General features: G+C 43.2%; 1 protein-coding gene across 4 annotated transcripts in view; it reads left to right on the top strand.

Annotated features, from left to right (window-relative positions):
* ALDH1L1 (aldehyde dehydrogenase 1 family member L1) overlaps positions 1-26,187 on the top strand; it is a 120,190-nt gene that overhangs the window by 26,847 nt on the left and 67,156 nt on the right. For all 4 annotated transcript variants that reach the window (XM_034658898.1, XM_034658899.1, XM_034658901.1 and 1 more), the window contains 4 exons: positions 148-237; positions 1,164-1,301; positions 3,244-3,369; positions 6,746-6,837. In XM_034658898.1, coding sequence (XP_034514789.1) covers positions 148-237; positions 1,164-1,301; positions 3,244-3,369; positions 6,746-6,837 — 446 coding nt within the window. The remainder of the gene's footprint in view (positions 1-147; positions 238-1,163; positions 1,302-3,243; positions 3,370-6,745; positions 6,838-26,187) is intronic.

Raw genomic sequence — 26,187 nt, 5'->3', positions numbered from 1 at the left:
AGGCTTCCGCCCAGTCAAGGGTCATCAGGGCACAGGTGGGGTGGGAGGTGGCTGGGAGCTGGGGGGTTGGGGGAAGGTAGGAGAATGGCAGGGGATGACCAAGGAGTAGGGAAGAGACTGGCTGAGCACACATGTTTTGCCCCACAGATCAACTGGGAGCAGCCAGCAGAGGCCATTCATAACTGGATTCGAGGGAATGACAAGGTGCCGGGTGCCTGGACAGAGGCCTGTGGGCAGGTATGTTTGTGCATGGCTGGGATTGGGCTAGATGCACTGGTGTGCCCTGCTGGCTGTAAAACTATCAAAATATGTCTGAACTGGCTGGCAAATAGCATTACCCTGACCCCCAATGCCACCCAAGTGCCCTCAGTCACCTCCGCCCCTCCCCCAGGACCATGAGACCTGTCCACCATCTAGTGGCTGAAGGATAAAGGTCCAGCACGGCTCAAGGCTTCCAGGTCCCTGTAGCAGCCCTGAGCTCAAGCTGTATAGCTTGTGAAATATTTTGACTCCCACCCCTGGGCTCACAGAGATCCCAAGTGCAGCTCTGACTTTGACTTGGCCCCAATGGGAAGGAGCAGCATGCTCAGGCCAGGGACTGGGCAGTGGGCATTCTTCAGATGCTAAAGATGGTGAACCCTGGCGCTCACAGGCTCTCAAGAGGCATTGGGAGTTGTTGGCAGGACTGTGAGCGAAGACCTTCATCTGCTCCCCACAGAGGGCAGTCCTGTCCTCCACAAAGCCTCAGACAAACAAACCCCTGACTGCTGCCCAGCTGCCCAGACTCTGTGCAGGAGTCTCTCTCCTGCCCTCATCACCACAAGATTCTTTACAAAGTGACCAGTGCTTGGTGGCATCCCCAGGGCACTCTGTGATGCCTTGAATGGGTTTTCTCCTGGTTGTCCGTCCACCTGAGGTCTGAGGCCAAGGGCCAATACATAGGGTCTAAGGAGCGTCCAGGGCTTGAGGGCTCTGTGAGGCCTCCAAGGCTCCTCCAGGTCTTGTTTGTGTCCCTGGAGGCAGAGTCCTTGGGGTTGCAGTTCTTATGTTGTGGCTGCCCTTGTCCCCTCCTTCATCCCCTTAGCCCTGCTCAGACTTGCCTGGGCTGCCGGCAGTGGGAGCCTCTTTCACCCACCATCTTCTGGTTTTCCTATCCTCAACAGAAGCTGACATTCTTCAACTCAACACTAAACACTGCAGGATTGGTGCCTGAGGGAGAAGATTTGCCCATCCTGGGAGCCCATCGTCCGGGGGTAGTCACCAAAGTGGGACTCATCCTTTTCGGGAATGATGACAGAATGGTAATGGTGCTGCTGTCAGTCACATGTCTGTACTATAGGCTCCAGGGACTCAGGCCTGGCAGTTAGACCCCAGGCTGCTCTGGAGAAAACGGGGGAACGTGAAACTGCAGGCTCCAGGATTCTGGAAAACGCTGTGCTTGTACTTCCCTATTCTAGGAAGGCTGGCCCCTTCCTTGCTGTTCCTGACCAGGCTCCTCAGCCAGATCTGGGTGCCCTGTGAGGGTACTGGAATCAGGGAGAGGCCCTGTCCGGGGGGCCCTGAACTTGGAGCCTCATTTTAGTCTAGCAGAGTGTCCAGGTGCCACTGGGTGTGGTCACTGAATCACTGTGCCTCAGTTTCCTTCTTTCTGAACAGGGACGTCACAGTGAAGAGCCCTTGGAGCCATGCTGGGCACACTACATGCCCTGACTCATGTTAGTAGACTCTGCAACTCTGAGCGCCTTCTGTGTGCCTGGGCACTACTTTAAAATGATCTATATCTAGTAAATTTGATTTTCCCAACAACTGTATATGTATTATACTCATTTTACAGAAGAGAAAACTGAAGCAAAGAGGTTTAAATAACCCTCCTAACATCACCAAGTTAGTTTGTGGCAGAGTGGGATTCAAGTCCTAAGATTCTGGCTCTGAGGCCCACCTCTTGGCCACTAATACTTACTCTGTGCAATGGTTGGGCAGGTCTGAACCTTAAGATACTGGGGGCAGAGAAGAAGGAGTACAGGCAGGGGTCTCCAAGCACTTTGGGGATTTCAACAAACCCTGTGGATGTTGAACCACTGGCCGCATCAGTGCATATAGGCCAGATGGAGTGTGGAGTAGCTTTGCTGGGGATTGGTGTGAACTTACACTCGGTGCCCACCCTTCTGTGCCCTGCCATTGGAGGGCCCAAGGCTGCCATCAGTGTCTGTGATTTACAGTGATTGGTGTTTTAGATATTCATGCTTGCTACATGCTGTTGAAAGATGCTATCTGTCTTGGGTCAAGTTCCCTAGAAGCAGCATCTGAGATGGGAGTTCTAGTGCAACTGATTTATCGAGGAGTGCTCTTGGAAAATCCCATACAACCTAGGGCTAGGCTGGGGCAAAAGACAATGCTAAGCAAAGATATAAGGGTTCTGGAGTCTTCAAGCCTTTTTCTCATCCCAGGCTCTGCAGTGTGAATTGCATCTGCTGATTATGCCCCTGCATGCTCACAGTCTTCAGTTTCTGCTGCCCCTGGGAAAGGGGATTGACAATGAGGCATAGCCCCTGAGCCTCTCTGCGTGTGGCTGTGTTTATCCAGCAACAGCCATGTAGGAGAAAGATGCAGATGTAGGCTGCTAATGGCCCACCCATGCAGCAGCTAGAAGATAGGGACAACAACTGCACCTTCCATGATGTCCACAGGGAAAGCAAAGCAAAGGAAGCAGCCTTGGCAGAGACCCTTGGTTAAAGCATCTTTCAGGAACCTCTGTCTGGGTCTGGCTGGGCTCTAGCCCACAGAAGGCTCCAGAATATCTCCAAAGGGCAAAAGGGTGGAGATCAGGCAGGGAATCTGGCTCCAGTTATGTTAGGGTATATATACAGTGTGCCATTCTTATAAACCACTCTTGTCAAACACAGATGTCCTCATCTGCTCCCCTTCCCACCTCTAGGCCCCATAGGACATCCAATGACCTTCACTAGATGTTTCCATGGGGTTTCTGGGAGCTGGTCTATCAGGCGATAGAGCTTTGTAGGGGGTAGGTGACCGGGAGAAGTGAGCTCTACCATTCCCTCCATGTCCCTAGAATAACCAGCATGCCCACTCTGAACATCTCTCTTCTTTATTAATCTTGTGCCTTTCTCGTGTTGAGGGTTGGAGATGAAGTGTGTGGCATGCCCAATACAGTGCTCCATGTGGAATTGCTCTTCTCCCTGAGAGGAGGGCAACCTCAGGTGCTATGAAGCCTTCTTTTTGCAGCTGCTGGTGAAGAACATCCAGCTGGAGGATGGCAAGATGATCCCAGCCTCCCACTTCTTCAAGGGAGCAGACATCAATGCCCTTGAGCTGACTGAGGAAGAGCTGGTCATGGCAGAGGCTGTGAGGGTAAGAGACGCCTTCATGGATTGTGTCTGGTTGGGCAGGGTGTGCAGTGCACATGTGTTTTTTGACTCACACTCCCTGGAGTTGGGTGTGTATACCCTCTGTGGATATATGTGCTGACCCCAGGCACAGTGCTGGTTCTATCCTGTCTTGAGGCTTTCTGATGTCCCCTTGCTCTCTTCCTCTGTCACTGGGGCTCTGGGATTTGGCTGGCTGGATCTGACTTTCCTAAGGAGTCCTTGTCAATGGTGGACAAATGAAGCAAGAAGCCCCTGGAATAGATGACAAAGGCAGGTAGATGCCAAGTCCATGGTCCTTTGATGAGAATGTGTGCACTGCAACCTTCCAGAAAAGCTCCCTAAGAGGGAATCTCTTGCACTGTGACCAGCATGGGCATCATAGTCAGGCAGACTTGGACTCTAATCCAGCTGCCCTGCATGATGCCAGAGAGCACTTCCCTCTCTAAGACTCAGTCCCTTCCACCACAAGTCAAATCAGCGGTCACCTTCCAGAGTTGTTCCTGGTCCTTCCTGCTCCCCCCACTCATCTCTGTCTTCTTGGGAGGTATGGTATTGATGGCACTTAGCTTTATTGAATGGAAGGCATTAGATGAATTTTCACTCATTCACTCATTCAGTCATGTACTCAGTGACTTATTTAAGAAATACATATGAGCTCCTATCAAATGCCAGGTGCTAAGTCAGACACTAGGAATATAATAAGCAATGTCCCCCTGTTGTCATGAAGCATCCCTTTCCATGGGGGAAAAGAGCCAACGAACAGCCAAACATGAACAAGGTAACTTCAGACAAAGAGAAGTGCCATGAGCAAAACAACAGGGTGATGGAAACAAGGTCCTTGGAGGCTGGAGGATGACTTTAGAAGGAATAATCAAGGCAGGCTCCCCTGGGCAGGAGGAGTGGAGGTTTGCCCTGAGAGCTGAGTGGAGAGAGTTCTGGGGGAAGGGGGGCTGTGGTGAGTGATGGTGGACCAGTTGGCAGCCACAGTGGTGACTGTGGGTGTTGATGACAAGTGCAGGGTACAGGACTCAATAAGGGAGGGACATGAGGAGCTGGTGCTGCTCCAGCGGGCACTCAGCACTTCCTCAGTAGAAAGCTGAACATTCTGAATGTCTGTTAAAAAAAAAAAAGGAGGAAAAAAAGCCTATTCATTCAAAAATATTCTTGGAGCCACTGCTCTGGCCCCAGCTCTGTGCCTCCTGGTGGTTACAGGGCCAGCTGGACAAACTGACCTTCTAGAGCTTCCAGCTGAGTGGCACTCAGGATGGACTAAGGTTGTGTGTTAAACCTGAGTCAAAAGCTGCTGCAACTGTGTCTTTCATCTGTGCACTGAGAAGAATAAACCCCACGCCCGTGGGTGCTGTGAGTGGTAGAGGAGAGAACATATATGGAGAGGGTCCATTCAGCAGCACCTACGAGGACCTTAATAAATGCTGGCAGGGAACCTAATGGTCATCAAAAGAGGCACATTCTTGCAGAGTGTGTACATATGTCATGTTCTAAACACTTCAGGAATGGTAGTGTGTTTAATTACTGTAACAACTCCATGAAGTGGGAGCTATTATTACCTTCATTTCTCAGCCGAGGCGCTGAGGCCTGAGGCTGGGTCACAGCAGATGCGTCCAGGCCTGGGCTTGCAGCCCAGCTGGTGGGGCTGGAGTCCTGGCCTCTGCTGCTGTGCTGCTTGCCACATGGCCTCTGTCATCCTTAGCATTGTTATGATGATACCTGTTGGTCACAACTGGGCTGGCCCTTTCAGAATGCTTGGTGTGGAGGCAACTGGGGTGAAGGGGAGATGGCCGGGGAGGAGAGGCCAGTGTGGGGCGGTCATGGCTCTGGTCTTGATGGAGAGAGCCCATTCTGGTGGCCACAGCAGGGGTCAGCTCTGTTTTCCATTCAGCAGATCTCACCAAGTACACACTGTGGGCTGGGGCAGGCTACAGGCAACAAGCCCAGCCTCACACCCTCCTGAGCCAAGGCTGTGCAGAACACTGCAGGTGGCACAAACGCCACATTTGCTGAGCTCCTTCTGTATACCAAATGCCCTGCCTGCCTCAGGCAAGACATGCCCCACAGCAGTTATCAGCCCCTTGAACAGATGAAGAAATAGGCGCTGAGAGGCTGTCTGTATCTCCATGGCTTGTCAGGAGCCAAGCTGGGGTCTGAACAAGGCAGTATGGCTTTGGGGTGCACTGCCTCTCAGAGATTCCTACGCATCTGACAAGGGCCAATGCATCAGTAGGTAGCGGAGGGTGGTATGCCCACACCAACAGGTGACCCATGGCCCCAGGCTGCTGGAGTCTGAAGAGGGTAACCCTGCCAGCAGAGCAGTCAGTGAAGATTTCAGGGAAGAAGTGACACAGCAGTTGCCCTAGAGGATGCCCAGGTTTTAAATATGAGCTGGGGTTCAGAGAAGGGCATCACTGCTGGGCAAAGGCCCAGGCGGTGGCCCAAGGTCAGGCAGTAGTCAAGTAGGGATAGGGAGTGGCTCAGCATGGCTGCTGATGGTCACACTGAGGATGGGAAAGGCAAATCACAACACCTTTCCAAGACTGAAAGAGAGAGCCAAGGAGAGGTTGGGTTAAGGGTGCCAGGGGGCTGGTCCTAACTGGATCTGTCCACCTCCATCTGGGCCAGTGACCAGCCAGGCCTGAAGTTCAGACAAAGTGTGAGGCATCTTCTCCTGTCCTGAGAAGCCCAACTGGGAACCTAGCCAGACAACAGCCGTCCCATCCTGATCCACTGTTTGGTCTTAGAATTCTGGATGTTTGCCCATTGGCGCTGCCCTGTCCATGCTCATCCATGGGGCTGGTTCCTGGGCACTGCTGCCCTCTGCAGGCCCCAGGGCAGAGGGGCACAGAACCAGCTATCAGTGAGGACAAGACCCAGGCCTCCTGAGCCCCATCAGTGTGCCTCATTTTTACCCTCAGAACCACCCCCGCACTTTGCTTTCCCTTCCACGTGGCAAAACCAGTGTCACTCTGAGGACCTCACTTGCGTGACAGCACCCAGGTGAGGCTGGGTGTGAAGTGGGCTTGGGAGTAGCTGGTCCACAGCCATACCCTGAGCTCCATATGTCTGGTCTTCCTGCTGCCCCTGAACTGACATGGGGATCCCAAAGAAGTTGGGGTCAAGGTGAGGTGGGTAGGAGGAGAGTAGCTGAGCTCCTTGGGCTTCTACTTCCCAAGGAGGCAGTCACTCCATTAACATCAGGCTCCTGAGAACAGCAGCACCTTGGATTGGACAGAGAGCCAGCCTGGCAATAGGTGGTCCGAATGCATATCAGGGTGTGCTCTCGCCTTGAAGGTGCCTGCTCCCAGCTCCCCTGGGAGCCCTTTCTCATTGCATCTGTTTTTTAGAGTGCCTGGAAACGGATTCTCCCCAGTGTCCTGGAGGTGGAAGACTCCACTGATTTCTTCAAATCAGGGGCTGCTTCAGTGGATGTTGTGAGGTAAGGCCAGGAGTGGAGGGGTCCAGTCCCAGGTGTCTGTGGCTGTGTCACAAACCACACTAAAACTGAGTGGCAGGAAACAACCACCATTTGTTATGTCTATGGATCATTCAGATCAGGGATCCAGAAAGGACTCATGTGTGTAGGCCTTGGGGGTTCACGTCAAATGGTGGTGGGTCAGTGGACTGGCAGGATCTAGAAGAGCTGGGCAGGGGTATACTCTTCCAAGGTGGCTTCTCACTGCTGTGTCTGGCCGTTGGGCATAAAGGGCTGGCATCTGCTGAGGTAGCAACGCTGACTAGGCACCTATGTGTTGCAGCCCCAGAGTGGCCGCTCTGGGATTTAGTGGCATCGTAGGTGATGGCTTATGGCTCTGAGTGTGCTGGTGCCAGCAAACAACGCAGATGCAGACCAAGCCTGGAAGGTCACATGGCATCACTGCCCCTGACCTGATTGTTCTCAGTGGTCATAAGCCTGCCCAGATTCAATGGCGAGAGACCCAGCCCTCAGTGGGAGAGGATCAACAATGTGTGCTCCATTTTCAAACTGCCACAAGCTCCAGCATCCCCAGTGAAAGCCAAGGTTTGTGGGGAAAAAGAATGGGCAGCTAGGGATCACCATAGACTAGGTTACCCATTCTTCAACTTCAGATGAATCGTCCTGCTTTCCATTTAGCAGTGGTAAATTCTAATTTGTATAAAGGGAAGGATGTGGGATGCAGTAGAACATCTTTGCTTGCAAGCAACCGTGACTTAGTTCAGTCTGGTTTAAACAAAAAAGAACAAAAAAGTCAAAAGGACCATGATAGCTTTCTTTAGGCATGGCTGATTATTCCAAAGACTCAAATTATGTCATTAACATTGCCACTTCTTCATTTTGGGGCAGGATTTCTCTTTGTAGTGACAAGATGTCTGCACAGTAGCTCTGTTCTAATTTCTTGTGTTATCAGCATTTCCAGTCAAAAGGTGGTTGTTCTCTGGCAGGTTCTTTTTTTTTTTTAATAATAATATTTTTTTATTATATTATGTTAGTCACCATACAGTACATCCCTAGTTTTTGACATAAAGTTCCATTATTCATTACTTGCGTATAACACCCAGTGCACCATGCAATACGTGCCCTCCTTAATACCCATCACCAGCCTATCGCATTCCCCACCACCCCCGAAGCCCTGTTTGTTTCCCAGAGTCCATAGTCTCTCATACTTCATTCTCCCTTCTGTTTACCCCCCTTCATTCTTCCCTTTCTTCTCCAACCGATCTTCAACTTCTTATGTTCCATAAATGAGTGAAACCATATAATTGTCTTTCTCTGCTTGACTTATTTCACTTAGCATTATCTCCTCCACTCCCATCCATGTTGCAGCAAATGTTGAGAAATGTTCTTTTTGATGGCTGAGTAATATTCCATTGTATATATGGACCACATCTTCTTAATCCAGTCATCTGTTGAAGGGCATCTCGGTTCCATCCACAGTTTCGCTATTGTGGACAATGCTGCTATGAACATTGGGGTGCATATGGCCCTTCTCTTCACTACGTCTGTGTCTTTGGGGTAAATACCCAGTAGTACAATTTGCTGAATCAAAGGGTAGCTCAATTTTTAACTTTTTAAGGGACCTCCACACTGTTTTCCAGAGTGGCTATACCAACTTGCATTCCCACCAACAATGTAGGAGGGATCCCCTTTCTCCACATCCTCTCCACCAATTGTTGTTTCTTGTCTTGTCAATTTTTGCCATTCTAACTGGCGTAAGGTGGTATCTTACTGTGGTTTTGGTTTGAATTTCCCTGATGGCTAATGATTTTGAACATTTTTTCATGTGTCTGTTAGCCATTTGTACGTCTTCATTGGAAAAGTGTCTGTTCATATCTTCTGCCCATTTTTTGATTTGATTCTTTGTTTCTCGTGTATTGAGTTTGAGAAGCTCTTTGTGGATCTTGGATACCAGTCTTTTATCTGTAGTGTCATTTGCAAATATCTTCTGCCATTCCATGGGCTGCCTCTAAGTTTTTTTGACTGTTTCCTTGACTGTGCAGAAGTTTTTATCTTGAGGAAGTCCCACAAGTTCATTTTTTCCTTTGTTTCTCTTGCCTTTGGAGATATGCCATGAAAAAAGTTGCTGTGGCCAACGTCAAAGAGGTTACACCCTATGTTTTCCTCCATGATTTTGATGGATTCCTGTCTCACATCGAGTAGATGTCCCCATGATCCATTTGGAGTTTATCTTTGTGTATGGTGTGAGAGAGTGGTCAAGTGTCATTCTTTTGCATGTAGCTGCTCAATTTTCCCAGCACCATTTATTGAAGAGACTGTCTTTTTTCCACCGGATGTTTTTTCCTGCTTTATCAAAGATTAGTTGCCCAAAGAGCCAAGGGTCCATTTCTGAGTTCTCTATTCTGTTCTATTGGTCTTTGTGTCTGTTTTTGTGCCAGTACCATGCTGTCTTCGTGATCACAGCTTTGTAGTACAGCTTGAAATCCAGCATTGTTGCCCCCAGCTTTGTTTTTTCCTTTTCACAACTCTTTGCGATTCTGGGACTTTTCTGGTTCCACACAAATTTAAGGGCTGTTTGTTCCAGTTCTTTGGTAAATGTCATTGGTATTTTGATTGGGGTAGCATTGAAAGTGTAGATAGCTCTGGGTAGCATGGACATTTTAACTATGTTAATTCTTCCGATCCATGAGCATGGAATATTTTTCCATCTTTTTATGTCTTCCTCAATATCTTTCAAAAGTGATCTATAGTTTCTAGGATATAGGTCCTTTACGTCTCTGGTTAAGTTAATTCCAAGGTAACGTATGGTTTTTGGTGTTATTGTAAATGGGATGGATTCCCTAATTTCTCTTTCTCTCAGTCTACTGTTCGTGTATAGAAATGCAACTGATTTCTGAGCATTGATTTTGTATCCTGCCACATTTCTGAATTGCTCTATCACTTCTAGTAGTTTGGGGGTGGAGTCTTTTGGGTTTTCCATATAGAGTATCATGTCATCTGTGAAGAGAGACANTACAAATTTAAGGACTATTTGTTCCAGTTCTTTGAAAAATGTCCTCGGTATTTTGATCGGGATAGCATTGAAAGTGTAGATTGCTCTGGGTAGTATGGACATTTTAACTATGTTAATTCTTCCAATCCATGAGCATGGAATATTTTTCCATCTTTTTATGTCTTCCTCAATATCTTTCAAAAGTGATCTATAGTTTCTAGGATATAGGTCCTTTACGTCTCTGGTTAAGTTAATTCCAAGGTAACGTATGGTTTTTGGTGTTATTGTAAATGGGATGGATTCCCTAATTTCTCTTTCTTCAGTCTCGTTATTCGTGTATAGAAATGCAACTGATTTCTGGGCATTGATTTTGTATCCTGCCACCTTACTGAATTGTTCTATAACTTCTAATAGTTTGGGAGTGGATTCCTTTGGGTTTTCCATATAGAGTATCATGTCATCTGCAAAGAGAGACAGTTTGACTTCTTCTTTGCCGATTTGGACACCTTTTATCCCTTTTTGTTGTCTGATTGCTGTCGCAAGGACTTCCAGTACTATGTTGAATAATAGTGGCGAGAGTGGGCATCCTTGTCGTGTTCCTGATCTTAAGGGAAAGGCTTCCAGCTTTTCCCCATTGAGAATAATGCTTGCAGTAGGCTTTTCATAGATGGCTTTTATGAGATTGAGAAATGTACCCTCTATTCCTACACTCTGAAGGGTTTTAATCAGGAAAGGATGCTGTATTTTGTCAAATGCTTTTTCTGCATCANATTGAGGAATGTACCCTCTATCCCTACACTCTGAAGGGAGGATGCTGTATTTTGTCAAATGCTTTTTCTGCATCAATGGAGAGGATCATATGGTTCATGACTCTTTTCTTGTTGATGTGATCTATGACACTGATAGATTTGTCAATGTTGAACCACCCTTGCATCCCAGGGATGAATCCCATTTGTTCATGATGGATAATCCTTTTAATGTACTGTTGGATCCTATTAGCTAGGATCTTGTTGAGAATTTTGGTGTCCATATTCATTAGAGAAATCGGTCTGTAATTCTCCTTTTTGAGGGGGTCNTATCGGTCTGTAATACTCCTTTTTGATGGGGTCATTGCCTGGTTTGGGGATCAATGTGATACTGGCCTCACAGAATGAGGTTGGTGGTTTTCCTTCTGTTTCTATTTTTTGAAACAGCTTCAGGAGAATAGGTACTATTCCTTCTTTGAATGTTTGGTAGAATTCCCTGGGGAATCCATCAGGTCCAGGAGTCTTGTTTTTCGGGAGGTTTTTGATCACTGCTTCAATCTCTTCATAATTAATTGGTCTGTTTAAAAAATCAATTTCTTCCTATTTCAGTCATGGTAGTTTATAGGTTTCCAGGAAGGCATCCATTTCCTCCAGGATGTTTAATTTATTGGCATAAAGCTGTTTTTTTTTAATTTTCTAAAAATTTTTTATAATAATATTTTTTATTATATGTTAGTCACCATACAGTACATCCCTCGTTTTTGATGTAAAGTTCCATGATTCATCAGTTGCGTATAACACCCAGTGCACCATGCAATAGGTGCCCTCCTTACTACCCATCACCAGCCTATCCCATTCCCCCACCCCCTCCCCTCTGAAGTCTTCAGTTTGTTTCTCATAGTCCATAGTCTCTCATGTTTCATTCCCCCTTCTGATTACCCCCCTTTTCTTTATCCCTTTCTTCCCCTACCGATCATCCTAGTTCTTATGTTCCATAGATGAGAGAAATCATATGATAATTGTCTTTCTCTGCTTGACTNATTTCTCTGCTTTACTTATTTCACTTAGCATTATCTCCTCCAGTGCCGTCCATAATGCAGTAAATGTTGAGAAATCGTTCTTTTGATAGCTGAGTAATATTTATTGTATATGTGGACCACATCTTTTTTTTTAATTATTACTATTTTTAATGTTTTTTATTCTATTATGTTACTCACCATACAGTACATCCCTGGTTTCTGATGTAAAGTTTGATGATTCATTAGTTGCGTATAACACCCAGTACACCGTGCAATACATGCCCTCCTTACTACCCATCACCAGCCTATCCCATTCCCCCACGCCCCTCCCCTCTGAAGCCNTTTCTCAAGAGTCCATAGTCTCCTATGCTTCATTCCCCCTTCTGATTAACCCCCTTTCTTTATCCCTTTCTTCCCCTACTGATCTTCCTCGTTCTTATGTTCCATAGATGAGAGAAATCATATGATAATTGTCTTTCTCTGCTTGACTTATTTCACTTAGCATTATCTCCTCCAGTGCCGTCCATGTTGCAGCAAATGTTGAGAATTCGTTCTTTCTGATAGCTGAGTAATATTCCATTGTATATATGGACCACAGCTTCTTAATCCAGTCATCTGTTGAAGGGCATCTCGGCTCCTTCCATGATTTGGCTATTGTGGACAATGCAGCTATGAACATTGGGGTGCATATGGCCCTTCTCTTTACTACGTCTGTATCTTTGGGGTAAACACCCAGTAGTGCAATGGCTGGGTTCATAGGTAGCTCAATTTTTAACTTTTTAAGGGACCTCCACACTGTTTTCCAGAGTGGCTGTACCAACTTGCATTCCCACCAACAATGTAGGAGGGATCCCCTTTCTCCACATCCTCTCCAACAATTGTTGTTTCTTGCCTTGTCTATCTTTGCCATTCTAACTGGCGTAAGGTGGTATCTCAGTGTGGTTTTGATTTGAATTTCCCTGATGGCTAATGATTTTGAACATTTTTTCATGTGTCTGTTAGCCATTTGTATGTCTTCATTGGAAAAGTGTCTGTTCATATCTTCTGCCCATTTTATGATTTGTTTATTTGTTTCTCGTGTATTGAGTTTGAGAAGTTCTTTGTAGATCTTGGATACCAGTCCTTTATCTGTGGTGTCCTTTGCAAATATATTCTCCCATTCCGTGGGCTGTCTCTTAGTTTTTTTGACTGTTTCCTTGGCTGTGCAGAAGCTCTTTATCCTGATAAAGTCCCATAAGTTCATTTTATCTTTTATTTCTCTTGCTTTTGGAGCTATGTCATGAAAAAGGTTGCTGTGGATGATGTCGTAGAGGTTGCTGCCTATGTTGTCCTCTAGGATTTTGATGGATTCCTGTCTCACATTGAGGTCTTTCATCCATTTGGAGTTTATTTTTGTGTATGGTGTGAGAGAGTGGTCAAGTTTCATTCTTTTGCATGTAGCTGTCCAATTTTCCCAGCACCATTTATTGAAGAGACTGTCTTTTTTCCACCGGATGTTTGTGTCTTCCTCAATGTCTTTCAAGAGTGATTTATAGTTTCTAGAATATAGATCCTTTACATCTCTGGTCCATTGGTCGATGTGTCTGTTTTTGTGCCAGTACCATGCTGTCTTTGTGATCACAGCTTTGTAGTACAGCTCGAAATCCGGCATTGTGATGCCCCCAGCTTTGTTTTTCCTTTTCAACAGTTCCTTGGAGATTCGGGGCCTTTTCTGGTTCCATACAAATTTAAGGACTATTTGTTCCAGTTCTTTGAAAAATGTCCTCGGTATTTTGATCGGGATAGCATTGAAAGTGTAGATTGCTCTGGGTAGTATGGACATTTTAACTATGTTAATTCTTCCAATCCATGAGCATGGAATATTTTTCCATCTTTTTATGTCTTCCTCAATATCTTTCAAAAGTGATCTATAGTTTCTAGCATATAGGTCCTTTACGTCTCTGGTTAAGTTAATTCCAAGGTAACGCATGGTTTTTGGTGTTATTGTAAATGGGATGGATTCCCTAATTTCTCTTTCTTCAGTCTCGTTATTCGTGTATAGAAATGCAACTGATTTCTGGGCATTGATTTTGTATCCTGCCACATGACTGAATTGCTCTATAACTTCTAATAGTTTGGGTGTGGATTCTTTAGGGTTTTCCATATAGAGTATCATGTCATCTGCGAAGAGAGACATTTTGACTTCTTCTTTGCCGATTTGGATACCTTTGATCCCTTTTTGTTGTCTGACTGTTGTTGCAAGGACTTCTAGTACTATGTTGAATAATAGTGGCGAGAGTGGGCATCCTTGTCGTGTTCCTGATCTTAAGGGAAAGGCTTCCAGCTTTTCCCCATTGAGAATAATGCTTGCAGTAGGCTTTTCATAGATGGCTTTTATGAGATTGAGAAATGTACCCTCTATTCCTACACTCTGAAGGGTTTTAATCAGGAAAGGATGCTGTATTTTGTCAAATGCTTTTTCTGCATCAATTGAGAGGATCATATGGTTCTTGAGTCTTTTCTTGTTGATATGATGTATCACATTGATTGATTTGCGAGTGTTGAACCATGCTTGCATCCCAGGTATGAATCCCACTTGGTCATGATGGATAATCCTTTTAATGTACTGTTGGATTCTATTAGCAAGGATCTTGTTGAGGATTTTGGCATCCATATTCATTAGAGAAATCGGTCTGTAATTCTCCTTTTTGAGGGGGTCTTTGCCTGGTTTGGGGATCAAGGTAATATTAGCCTCATAGAATGAGTTTGGTAGCTTTCCTTCTGTTTCTATTTTTTGAAATAGCTTTAGGAGAATAGGTATTATTTCTTCTTTGAATGTTTGGTAGAATTCCCCAGGAAAACCGTCTGGGCCTGGAGTTTTATTATTTGGAAGGTTGTNCTTTTACAAGATTGAGGAATGTACCCTCTATCCCTGCACTCTGAAGGGTTTTAATCAGGAAAGGATGCTGTATTTTGTCAAATGCTTTTTCTGCATCAATTGAGAGGATCATATGGTTCTTGAGTCTTTTCTTGTTGATATGATGTATCACATTGATTGATTTGCGAGTGTTGAACCATGCTTGCATCCCAGGTATGAATCCCACTTGGTCATGATGGATAATCCTTTTAATGTACTGTTGGATTCTATTAGGAGGGATCTTGTTGAGGATTTTGGCGTCCATATTCATTAGGGAAATTGGTCTGTAATTCTCCTTTTTGATGGGATCTTTGCCTGGTTTGGGGATCAAGGTAATATTAGCCTCATAGAATGAGTTTGGTAGCTTTCCTTCTGTTTCTATTTTTTGAAATAGCTTTAGGAGAATAGGTATTATTTCTTCTTTGAATGTTTGCTAGAATTCCCCAGGAAAACCATCCCGGCCTGGGGTTCTGTTATTTGGAAGGTTGTTTATCAGTGACTCAATCTCTTCATAATTAATTGGCCTTTTAAAAAAATCAATTCCTTCCTGTTTCAGTGTTGGTAGTTTATAGGTTTCCTGAAGGCCTCCCTCTCTTCCAGATTGCTTAATTTATTGGCATATAGCTGTTGATAGAAGTTTCTAATAATTCTTCCAATTTCATTGGTGTTGCTTGTGACCTCTCCTTTTTCATTCATAATTTTATTAATTTGGGTCCTTTCTCTTTTCTTTTGGATAAGTCTTGCCAGTGGTCTGTCAATNGTTAGTCTTGCCTGTGGTTTGTCAATTTTATTGATTCTCTGAAAGAACCAGCTTCTAGTCCTGTTGATCTGCTCTACTGTACTTCTGGTTTCTAATTCATTGATTTCTGCTCTAATCTTGGTCAACTCCTTCCTTGTCAGTGGGTTAGGCCTGTCCCTCTGTTGCTGTTCCAGTTTCTTGAGGTGAGAATATAGAAACTGCATTTTAGATTTTTCTATTCTTTTGAGTGAGGCTTGGATGGCTATGTATTTCCCGCTTAGGACTGCCTTTGCAGTATCCAACAGGCTTTGGACCGTTGTGTTTTCATTCTCCTTGGTCTCCATAAATTGTTTAATTTGATTTTTGATTTCCTGGTTTATCGAGTCATTCCTGAGCAGGATGGTTCTTAGNAGTTTCTTCCAGGTTTTTCCTTGTGGTTGAGTTCCAATTTCAGAGCGTTGTGGTCTGAGAATATGCAGGCGCAGGGAATAATTTCAGTCTTTTGGTTGAGACCTGTTTTGTAACCTAGAACATGGTCTATTCTTGAGAATGTTCCATGGGCATTAGAATAGAATGAGTTTTCTTTGGTTCTGGGGTGTAGTGTTCTATATATATCTATGAGGTCCAACTCATCTAGTATGGCATTCAAAGCTCTTGTTTCTTTGCTGATTTCTTGCTTAGGTGATCTGTCTATTTCTGATAGTGGGGTGTTGAGGTCCCCTACTATTACTGTGTTCTTATCTATATGTCTCTTTATTTTGGTTAAGAGTTGGCTTGTGTATCTTGCTGCTCCCCTGTTGGGGGCATATATATTAATAATTGTCATATCCACTTGTTGAATACTTCCTTTAAGAATAATATAGTGCCCTTCTGTATCTCTCTCTATGGCCTCTAGTTTAAAATCCAGTCTATCTGATATGAGAATTGCTACTCCAGCTTTCTTTTGAGGTCCATTTGCGTGGAAGATGGTACTCCATCCCCTTACTCTAAGTCTGAATGCATCTTTGGGTTCAAAATGAGTCTCTTGTAGACAGCAAATGGATGGGTCATGTCTTTTTATCCAATCTGCAACCCTGTGGCGTTTTATGGGAGAGTTTAAGCCANGTTATCTATATGTCTCTTTATTGTGGTAAAGAGTTGGCTTGTGTATCTTGCTGCTCCCCTGTTGGGGGCATATATATTTATAATTGTCATATCCACTTGTTGGATACATCCTTTCAGAGTAATATAGTGCCCTTCTTTGTCTCTCACTGCAGTCTTTAGTTTAAAATCCAATCTGTCTGATATAAGAATTGCTACCCCAGCTTTCTTTTGAGGTCCATTGGCGTGAAAGATGGTATTCCATCCCTTTACTTTCAGTCTGAATGTATCTTTAGGTTCAAAATGAGTCTCTTGTAGACAGCAAATGGATGGGTCATGTCTTTTTATCCAATCTGCAACGCTGTGGCGTTTTATGGGGGCATTTAGGCCATACATTGAGACTGATTATTGAGAGATATGATTTTAATGATGCCATGTTGCCAGTAAAGTCTTTGTTTCTATAGATTGTGACTTTCTGTTCTGTATCACTCTTGGGGCCTTTTTACTTTTATAGTACCCCCCTTAATATCTCCTTTAGGGCTGGTTTCATGGTTATGAAATTGGTCAGTGACTGGCGATTCTGGAAGGTCTTTATCTCTCCATCCATTCTGAATGACAGCTTTCCTGGATAAAGTATCCTTGTCTGAATATTCTTCTCATTTAGTGCCCTCAATATGTCTTGCCAGCTTTTTCTTGCTTGCCAGGTCTCTGTGGACAGGTCTGAGATTATTGTGATGTCTCCCTCTGCACATAAGAAATATCTTCCCCCAGACACTTTCAAGATCGTTTCCTTGGATCTAAGATTTGTGAATTGTACAATTATATGTCGGGGCATTGGTCTGTTCTCATTGATCTTGGGAAAGGTCCTCTCTGCCTCTTGGACACAAATGCTTGTTTCCCTTGCTAGATTAGGGAAGTTTTCAGCTACAATTTGTCCCCCGAACCCTTTCTCTCATTCCAGATCTGTGTAGACAGGTCTGACGTAATTCTGATACCTTTGCCTTGGTAAGTGAGAAATTTCTTTGCCCTGGCTGCTTTCAATACTGTATCCTTGGATCTAATATTTGCGAATTGCACTATGACGTGACGTGGCGTAGGTTTGTCATGGTTGGGTTTGGGAGGGTCCTCTCTGCCTCTTGGACACAAATGTTTGTTTCCTTTGCTAAATTAGGGAAGTTTTTAGCTACAATTTGTTCAAATATCTCTTCTAGACCTCTGTTTTGTCCACCCTCTCGGGGATGCCGGTGATTCTGACATTGGAACATTTCATTGAGTCAGTAATCTCCCATAACCTACATTCCTGAGCATGGATTTTTTTGAGTCCAGATTCTATTTTAGCTTTTTCTTCTACTAACCCATCCTCCAATTCGCTGATACGTTCCTCTGCCTCATTCACCCTGGCCATCAGAGCCTCTAGTTTTGACTGCATTTGGCTCATAGAATTTTTAATTTCTGCCAGATTCACTCTCATTTCCGCCCTTAGAGATTCTATATTCTCATTAACATTTTCGTTCATACTTTTTCAAGTCTACACATCATCTTGACCATTATTACTCTGAATGCCATTTCTGATAATTTGGTTATATCCATATCCATTAGTTCTGTGGCAGAGGCCAGAGATTCATTGTCTTTTCTTTGCTGGGGGGGACTTCTCCTTCTCGTCATTCTGATGAGGAGAGGTTGTGGGGTTGTCCAGAGCCCAAATTATTGACTGGGACCCAGGCTGTGTGCCCTTGTTTTATAGGGATCTTAAGGATGTGGGCTTCTTGATTTTTCAGACTGCCTTCTCAGGGAGGGGCCTGCCACGTGGATACTCAGGCAACCCTGTTTGGGTAGAGTCTACCTGTCCCCTGCGAGGGGGAATGGGGATGGCACATTGTGAGCCAGTATTTCCAGGCTTTTGTTCTCTGGTGGCTTTCCCTGGTGGTTTGCTGTGCCTCTTCTGAGAGTCAGAGCAGCAGCAGCCGAATCTAAGCCTCTGTCACAGAACAGAGGGATTGCAGACCATTCTCCACTAATGTTCTAGCCACTTTAACTGTTTCTGTTGGTGCTGCTCAACCCTGCAGCATCCCGGGATGTGTGCCCCACACCCGGCGTCCCAGCCCTCACTTCCAGGGCCGGCAGGTCTCTGTCCTTTGTGTTCCTAACACCATCAGCCGCCAGCCACCCCACGCGCTCTGGCACTCCCCATCTCAGTCTGGTTCCAGTGAGCACACCGGAGCTCCATTTCAGTCTGTTGGCATGCATTCCCTGGCTCACAATCTCTGTCTGCTCTCTCACGGGTGCCGGTCCATGAGTCCGCCCGCTCCCCTGTGCAGGTGGCTACCGCTTCCCGGCGCCCAACCTTGGCGGCTCCCTCACCCTTCCCTTTATCTTCCAATATCTGTGCGCAGTTTCACGGCTTCCCGCTTCGTACCTCAATACTCAGTGCTGGAGATGTTCATTTGTAGAGATCCAGATGGATCTTTCTGCGTCTCATGCTGATCCGTGGATATTCAGGCTGGTCTGGTACCTATTCAACGTGACTCAGGGAACTGGCTGAAAAAGGGGTCCCCTTCTCCCTTTTGTAGGGCTCTTAAAAAAATACTACTTAGTGTTCTTTGAGCCTCCTGTATCTGTGGTGTAGTGTCTGCCTTTAATTTTGGAAAATTCACAGCCGTTATTACTTCAAATATTTCTTCTTTCTCTCTTTTCCTTCCATTATTACAATTATATTTATGTTATTCCTTTTCTAATTGTCCCACAGTTCTTGAATAGTCTGTTCCTTTTCATTCCTTTTTCTTTTTGCATTTCAGTTTTGGAAGTTCCTATTGACCTATCTTCAAACTTACTGATTCTTTTCTTCCTTGTATCCAGTCTACTGATCAGCCTCTTAAAGGCATTCCTCATTTGTTACTGTGCTTTCTTATTTCTAGCATTGCCTTTTAATTCTTTCTTATAGTTTCCATCTCTCTGCTTACATTACCACTCCTTTCTTGCATGTTGTCCACTTTCCCCATCAGAGCCCTTATATTGATTATATTTATTTTAAATTCCCCATTATGATAATTCCAAAATATCTGCCTTGTCTGGGTCTGGGTCTGATGCTTGCTTGGCCCCTTCTGACTAATGTTTTTAGCTTTCAGTATGCCTTATAATTTTTTGTTGAAAGCTGGACATAATGTATTGAGTAATGGGATCCAGAGTAGATAGCCTTTTAGTGTGAGGTTTTATGTTTAGCTGGTTAGGGGTTGGGCTATATTATAGCTATAGGTGTTAAAGAATAAAACTTCTAGAGTCTTTGATTTTGTGTCCTCTGTTGTCTTTGGATTTTACTAGAGACTAACTAAAGATAATCTGAGGTCTCCAGTTCTTTTAACTGTCATCACCTATTATTATACAGGAGCCCCATTGATTTAGTGTTAAGGAATGGGGGGAAGGGAAGCATTCAATAGTTCTGTGATTAGGACTCAGTCTTTTAGTGAGCCTGTACCCTGGGCTATGACCTTCACAAGTGTCTTTCAGTCCCTTCTCCGCTTTGGTGTTGCAGGAAAGGTAAGGGGGCCAGAGTTGGTTATTTCCCCTCCCTCAGGTTGGCTAACCTCTAATAAAATAGTTTCTCTTAAGGGCAGACCTTGTTAAGAGCAGAATGTTGTGAGGGTATTTCAAAATGGCTACTTTCCCCTCTTCCTGCTATTAGTACTAAGGGATTTTCCCTCAGAATTTCCCCTGAGAACCTAATGGGACTCCTAAAGGTAAAACACAAAAGCCTGGGGTCTCCTCCATAAGACCAGACCCCCAGGAGTTTTTAATTCTCAACCGTTTTCAATTTAGTTTTATTTAGTTCTTAATTATTTTAATTCTCAATTCATTCACATTGTGCCTCCAGCAATTCTTCAATTCAGTTTAATGTGTTCCTGTCAGCAACTTCTACTTGTGTGTTTCTGCTCAAGTAAGCTGCGATTTTCTGTATCTGCCTCTCCAGCTTGGGGGGCAGCACTTTGCTTTATGACCTCAATTTCCATGTGGATCTAAGAAGAGTTTTAATTTTCACTTTGTTCAGCTTTTTTCTTCTTGTGAGAATGGAAGTGATGACCTCCAAACTCTTTACATGCGGGGCCAAAATCTGGAAGGCTTCCAATCGTCTCTAGATCATGCAAACAATGTGGCTTATGCTGAGCACTTACTTTGCTTTGGGGAGTCCTCTAGATAAGTGCAAGGCAAAGGGTGTCCACGTGACCAGCTAGCTCTAAGGAAAAACCTTAGGTGCTGAGTCTCTGGTAGACACAATGTGAAGACTTATGTTGTCACAATTCATTGCTGTAAGAAATAAGCATGTCCTGTGTGACTCCACTGGGAGAGAATCCTTGGCAGCTTGTATCTGGCTTCCTCCTGTCTTTGAACATATGCCTTATTTTGCTACTTTTCCCTTGTATCTTTTCCCTGTAATAAATCTTAGCCAAGAGTATGACTACAGGAGTCCTGTGAGCTCTCTAGGTGGATCAGTGGACCTGGGTATATAAAAACAAAACAAACAAACAAAAATGTTGGGATTTTAATAGAGGTGTCATTGAAACTGTAGATCACTTTGGGTAGTATTTCATCTGAACGATATTAAATCTTCCAATTCATGAAAATAGATATTCAGCAATTCTTTGTAGTTCTCAGTGTACAATTCTGTTGCCTCCTTGGTTACTTTATTGCCATTTTATTCCTCTTGAAGCTGTTGTAAATGGAATTGTTTTCTTAATTTCTGTTTTGTAGTGTTCATTGCTAGTTTGTAGAAATGCAATGGATTTTCCCGTGTTGTTTTGTACCCTGCAACATTGTTGAATTTGCTTATTAGTTCCAATAATATGTCAGGTTTTTAAAAATTATAATATATCAGGTTTTTTTCCTTTGATGTGAAATCTTTGTATGTGTGTGTGTTCCAATAAAACTTTATTTACAAAATGGCTGTCACTAACTGATCTCTGCTTTATTTATTTTTTTTTTTAAAGATTTTTATTTATTTATTTGACAGAGATAGAGACAGCCAGCGAGAGAGGGAACACAAGCAGGGGGAGTGGGAGAGGAAGAAGCAGGCTCACAGTGGAGGAGCCTGACGTGGGGCTCGATCCCATAGCGTCGGGATCACGCCCTGAGCCGAAGGCAGACGCTTAACCGCTGTGCCACCCAGGCGCCCCTGATCTCTGCTTTAAACCAAAAGCCTGGGGATAATATGCTGTGCCCATGTAAGGAGGCAGTCGGCATATAACCCAGCTGTGCTTCTTAAATGAGCAAATAAGTCTTTTCTTCCTCCTTCACTCCTTTTTCTTGATTCATAGCTTAAAGTCAATTTTATTATTTTCCTTTATTTAATAAAAATGTAAATATTTAAGGTGTGTGACAATATGCTTTGATATACATAGTGAAATGGTTGTTACTGTCAAGCTAATTAACATACTCATGTCATATAGTTACTTTTATTTTTTGTCAGTGAGAGCATCTGAGACCTGTTCATTTAGCATATTGCTACTATACAGTGCAGTATTAACTAAAGTCAACTTGATGTACCTTAGATCTCTAGAACTTATTCATCCTATATAACTGAAACCTTGCCCCCTTGACCATAAGATAAACCACCACTGCAATTGAGAATTCCACTTGGTGACAGTGAATTTGTCTTACTATTATTTTTGAGAGGATTTTTGCATTTATATTGATCAGGAATATTGGCTTAAAGTTTTCTTTTTCTTGAAGTGACTATCTATGGCTTTGATATCAGGGTATTTCTGTCCTCATAGAATTAATGGGAAGTGTTTCTTTTTTGAGGGGGGGATGATTTTGAGAAGGATTGGTGCCAGCTCTTCTTTATTTTTTGGTAGAATTCACCTGTGAAACCTTGAGCTTTTCTTTCTTGGTAGGTTTTGTGATTGTTGATTCAATCTCCTTACTGGTTACGGGTCTATTCAGATCTATTTCCTCATGAGTTACTTTATGTAGATTGCATGTTTTCTAGCAATTTGTTCATTTCATCTACACATTCAGATTTGTTGGTGTATAAATTATCAGTGTTCTCTCCTGATCCTTTTTATTTCTGTAAAATTGGTATAATCACTTTCATTTCTGATTCTAGTAATTTGAGGTTTTTTTCTGTTTTTCTTTTTCTCGGTCAGTCAGATTTGTCAATTTTGTTGATTTTTTTTCAAGGAACTGACTTTCGTTGCATTGATTTTCCTGATTGTTCTTTTATTCTTTTTTTTTTAATGATTTTTTATTATATTATGTTAGTCACCATACAGTACATCCCCGGATTCTGATGTAAAGCTCTTTTATTCTTTATTTTATTTACTTCTGCTCTAATCTTTTTTATTTCCTACCATCTGCTGGCTTTGGGTTTAGGTTGCTCTTTTTAAAAATTCCTTAAGGTGTACAATTAAGGTATTGACTTCAGATCTTCTTTTTAATGTATGCATTTACAGTTATAAATTTCCCTCTCAGCTCTACTTTTGTTGCAGCATAAGTTTTGGTGTGTTTTTGTTTTTCTTTGACTAAAGGTATTTTAATTTTCCTTGTGATTTCTTTTCTCGCCCATTGGTTGTTTAAAAGTGTGCCATTTAACTTCCATATTTTTGTGAATTTTCCAACTTTTCTTCCACTATTCATTACTAGTTCTATTCCATTGTGATCAGAAAAAGATGTTTTATAAGATTTTAATCTTTTAAAATTTACTAAGACTTACTGTGTAGCCTAACAAATGGTTTATTGTGGAGAATATTCCTTGTGCACTTGAGAAGAATGTGAATTTTGCTTTCTTAGGTGTTCTATATGTGTCTGTTCTGTATACATACAGTTGGATTACAGTGTTCTTATTTACTCTGTTTCTTTGTCTTCTCTCTGGTTGTTCTAACCACTATTGAAAGTGGGTATTTTAGTCTCCAGCTATTACTATAGAATGTTTGCTATATATTTTTGGGAGCTTGTGTTGTTGGTGCCTCTAAATTTATAATTATTTTTTAAATGATATTTTATTATATTATGTTAGTCACCATACAATACACCCCTAGTTTTTGATGTAAAGTTCCATGATTCATTACTTGCAAATAACACCCAGTGCACCATGCAATACGTGCCCTCCTTACTACCCATCACCAGCCTATCCCATTCCCCCACACCACTCCCCTCTGAAGCCTTCAGTCTGTTTCTCAGAGCCCAAAGACTCTCATGGTTCATTCCCCCTTCTGTTTACCATCCCCCCTTCATTCTTCCCTTTCTTCTCCTAATGATATTCCTAGTTCTTATGTTCCATAAATGAGTGAAACCATATGATAATTGTCTTTCTCTGCTTGACTTATTTCGCTTAGCATTATCTCCTCCACTCCCGTCCATGTTGCAGCAAATGTTGAGAAATCATACTTTTTGATGGCTGAGTAATATTCCACTGTATATATGGACCACATCTTCTTAATCCAGCCATCTGTTGAAGAGCATCTCAGCTCCTCTCACGAATTCGCTATTGTGGACAATGCTGCTATGAACATTGGGGTGCATATGGCCCTTCTCTTCACTCTTTCTGTATCTGTGTGGTACATACCCAGTAGTGCAATTGCTGGATTAAAGGGTACACAATTTTTAACTTTTTAAGGGACCTCTGCACTGTTTCCCAAAGGGGCTGTACCAACTTGCATTCCCACCAACAAGGTAAGAGGGATCGCATTTCTCCGCCTCTCCAACAATTGTTGTTTCATGCCTTGTTGATTTTTGCGATTCTAACTGGCATAAGGCAGTATCTCAGTGTGGTTTTGATTTGAATTTCCCTGATGGCTAATGATTTTGAACATTTTTTCATGTGTCTGTTAGCCATTTGTATGTCTTCATTGGAAAAGTGTCTATTCATATCTTCTGCCATTTTATGATTTGATTATTTGTTTCTTGTGTATTGTGTTTGAGAAGTTCTTTGTAGATCTTGGATAACAGTCTTTTATCTGTAGCATCATTTGCAAATATATTCTCCCATTCCGTGGGCTGCCTCTTAGTTTTTTTGACTGTTTCCTTGGCTGTGCAGAACCTTTTTATCTTGATGAACTCCCACAAGTTAATTTTTTTGTTTTGTCTTGTTTCTCTTGCCTTTGGAGATGTGTCATGAAAAAAGTTGCTGTGGCCAACGTCGTAGAGGTTGCTGCCTATGTTCTCTAGGATTTTGACGGATTCCCGTCTCACATCGAGGTCTTTCATCCATTTGGAGTTTATCTTTCTGTATGGTGTGAGAGCGTGGTCAAGAGTCATTCTTTTTTTTATATACTAATATTTTTTATTATATTATGTTAGTCACCATACAGTACATCCCCGGATTCTGATGTAAAGTTCAATGCTTCATTAGTTGTATATAACACCCACTGCACCATGCAATACATACCGCCCTTACTACCCATCACCAGCCTATCCCTTTCCCCCACCCCACTCCCCTCTGAAGCCCTCAGTTTGTTTCTCAGAGTCCATAGTCTCTCATGCTTCATTCCCCCTTCTGATTANTCCTTTCTTCTCCTACCAATCCTCCTAGTTCTTATGTTCCATAGATGAGAGAAACCACATGATAATTGTCTTTCTCTGCTTGACTTATTTCACTTAGCATTATCTCCTCCGGTGCCATCCATGTTGCAGCAAATGTTGAAAAACCGTTCTTTTTGATAGCTGAGTAATATTCCATTGTATATATGGACCACATCTTCTTAATCTAGTCATCTGTTGAAGGGCATCTCGGCTCCTTCCATGATTTGGCTATTGTGGACAATGCAGCTATGAACATTGGGGTGCATATGGCCCTTCTCTTTACTACGTCTGTATCTTTGTGGTAAATGCCCAGTAGTGCAATTCCTGGGTCATAGAGTAGCTTTATTTTTAACTTTTTAAGGGACCTCCACACTGTTTTCCAAAGTGGCTGTACCAACTTGCATTCCCACCAACAATGTAGGAGGGATCCCCTTTCTCCACATCCTCTCCAACAATTGTTGTTTCTTGCCTTGTCTATCTTTGCCATTCTAACTGGCGTAAGGTGGTATCTCAGTGTGGTTTTGATTTGAATTTCCCTGATGGCTAATGATTTTGAACATTTTTTCATGTGTCTGTTAGCCATTTGTATGTCTTCATTGGAAAAGTGTCTGTTCATATCTTCTGCCCATTTTATGATTTGTTTATTTGTTTCTTGCGTATTGAGTTTGAGACGTTCTTTGTGGATCTTGGATACCAATCTCTTATCTGTAGTGTCATTAGCAAATATATTCTCCCAGCCCATGGAATGGGCTCCCATTCCGTTGGCTGCCTCTTTTTTTTTTTTTTTNGTCCTTTATCTGTGGTGTCCTTTGCAAATATATTCTCCCATTCCGTGGGCTGTCTCTTAGTTTTTTTGACTGTTTCCTTGGCTGTGCAGAAGCTCTTTATCCTGATAAAGTCCCATAAGTTCATTTTATCTTTTATTTCTCTTGCCTTTGGCGATGTGTCGTGAAAAAGGTTGCTCTGGCCGATGTCATAGAAGTTGTTGCCTATGTTCTCCTCTAGAATTTTGATGGATTCCTGTCTCACATTGAGGTCTTTCATCCATTTGGAGTTTATTTTTGTGTATGGTGTGAGAGAGTGGTCAAGTTTCATTCTTTTGCATGTAGCTGTCCAATTTTCCCAGCACCATTTATTGAAGAGACTGTCTTTTTTCCACCGGATGTTTTTTCCTGCTTTATCAAAGATTAGTTGCCCAAAGAGCCGAGGGTCCATTTCTGGGTTCTCTATTCTGTTCCGTTGGTCTATGTGTCTGTTTTTGTGCCAGTACCATGCTGTCTTTGTGATAACAGCTTTGTAGTACAGCTTGAAATCCGGCATTGTGATGCCCCCAGCTTTGTTTTTCCTTTTCAACAGTTCCTTGGAGATTC

The sequence above is a fragment of the Ailuropoda melanoleuca genome, chromosome 4 (assembly GCF_002007445.2).
Source record: "Ailuropoda melanoleuca isolate Jingjing chromosome 4, ASM200744v2, whole genome shotgun sequence".
NCBI classification, from domain to species: domain Eukaryota; kingdom Metazoa; phylum Chordata; class Mammalia; order Carnivora; family Ursidae; genus Ailuropoda; species Ailuropoda melanoleuca.
This window is presented reverse-complemented; position numbering and strand designations above follow the sequence as displayed.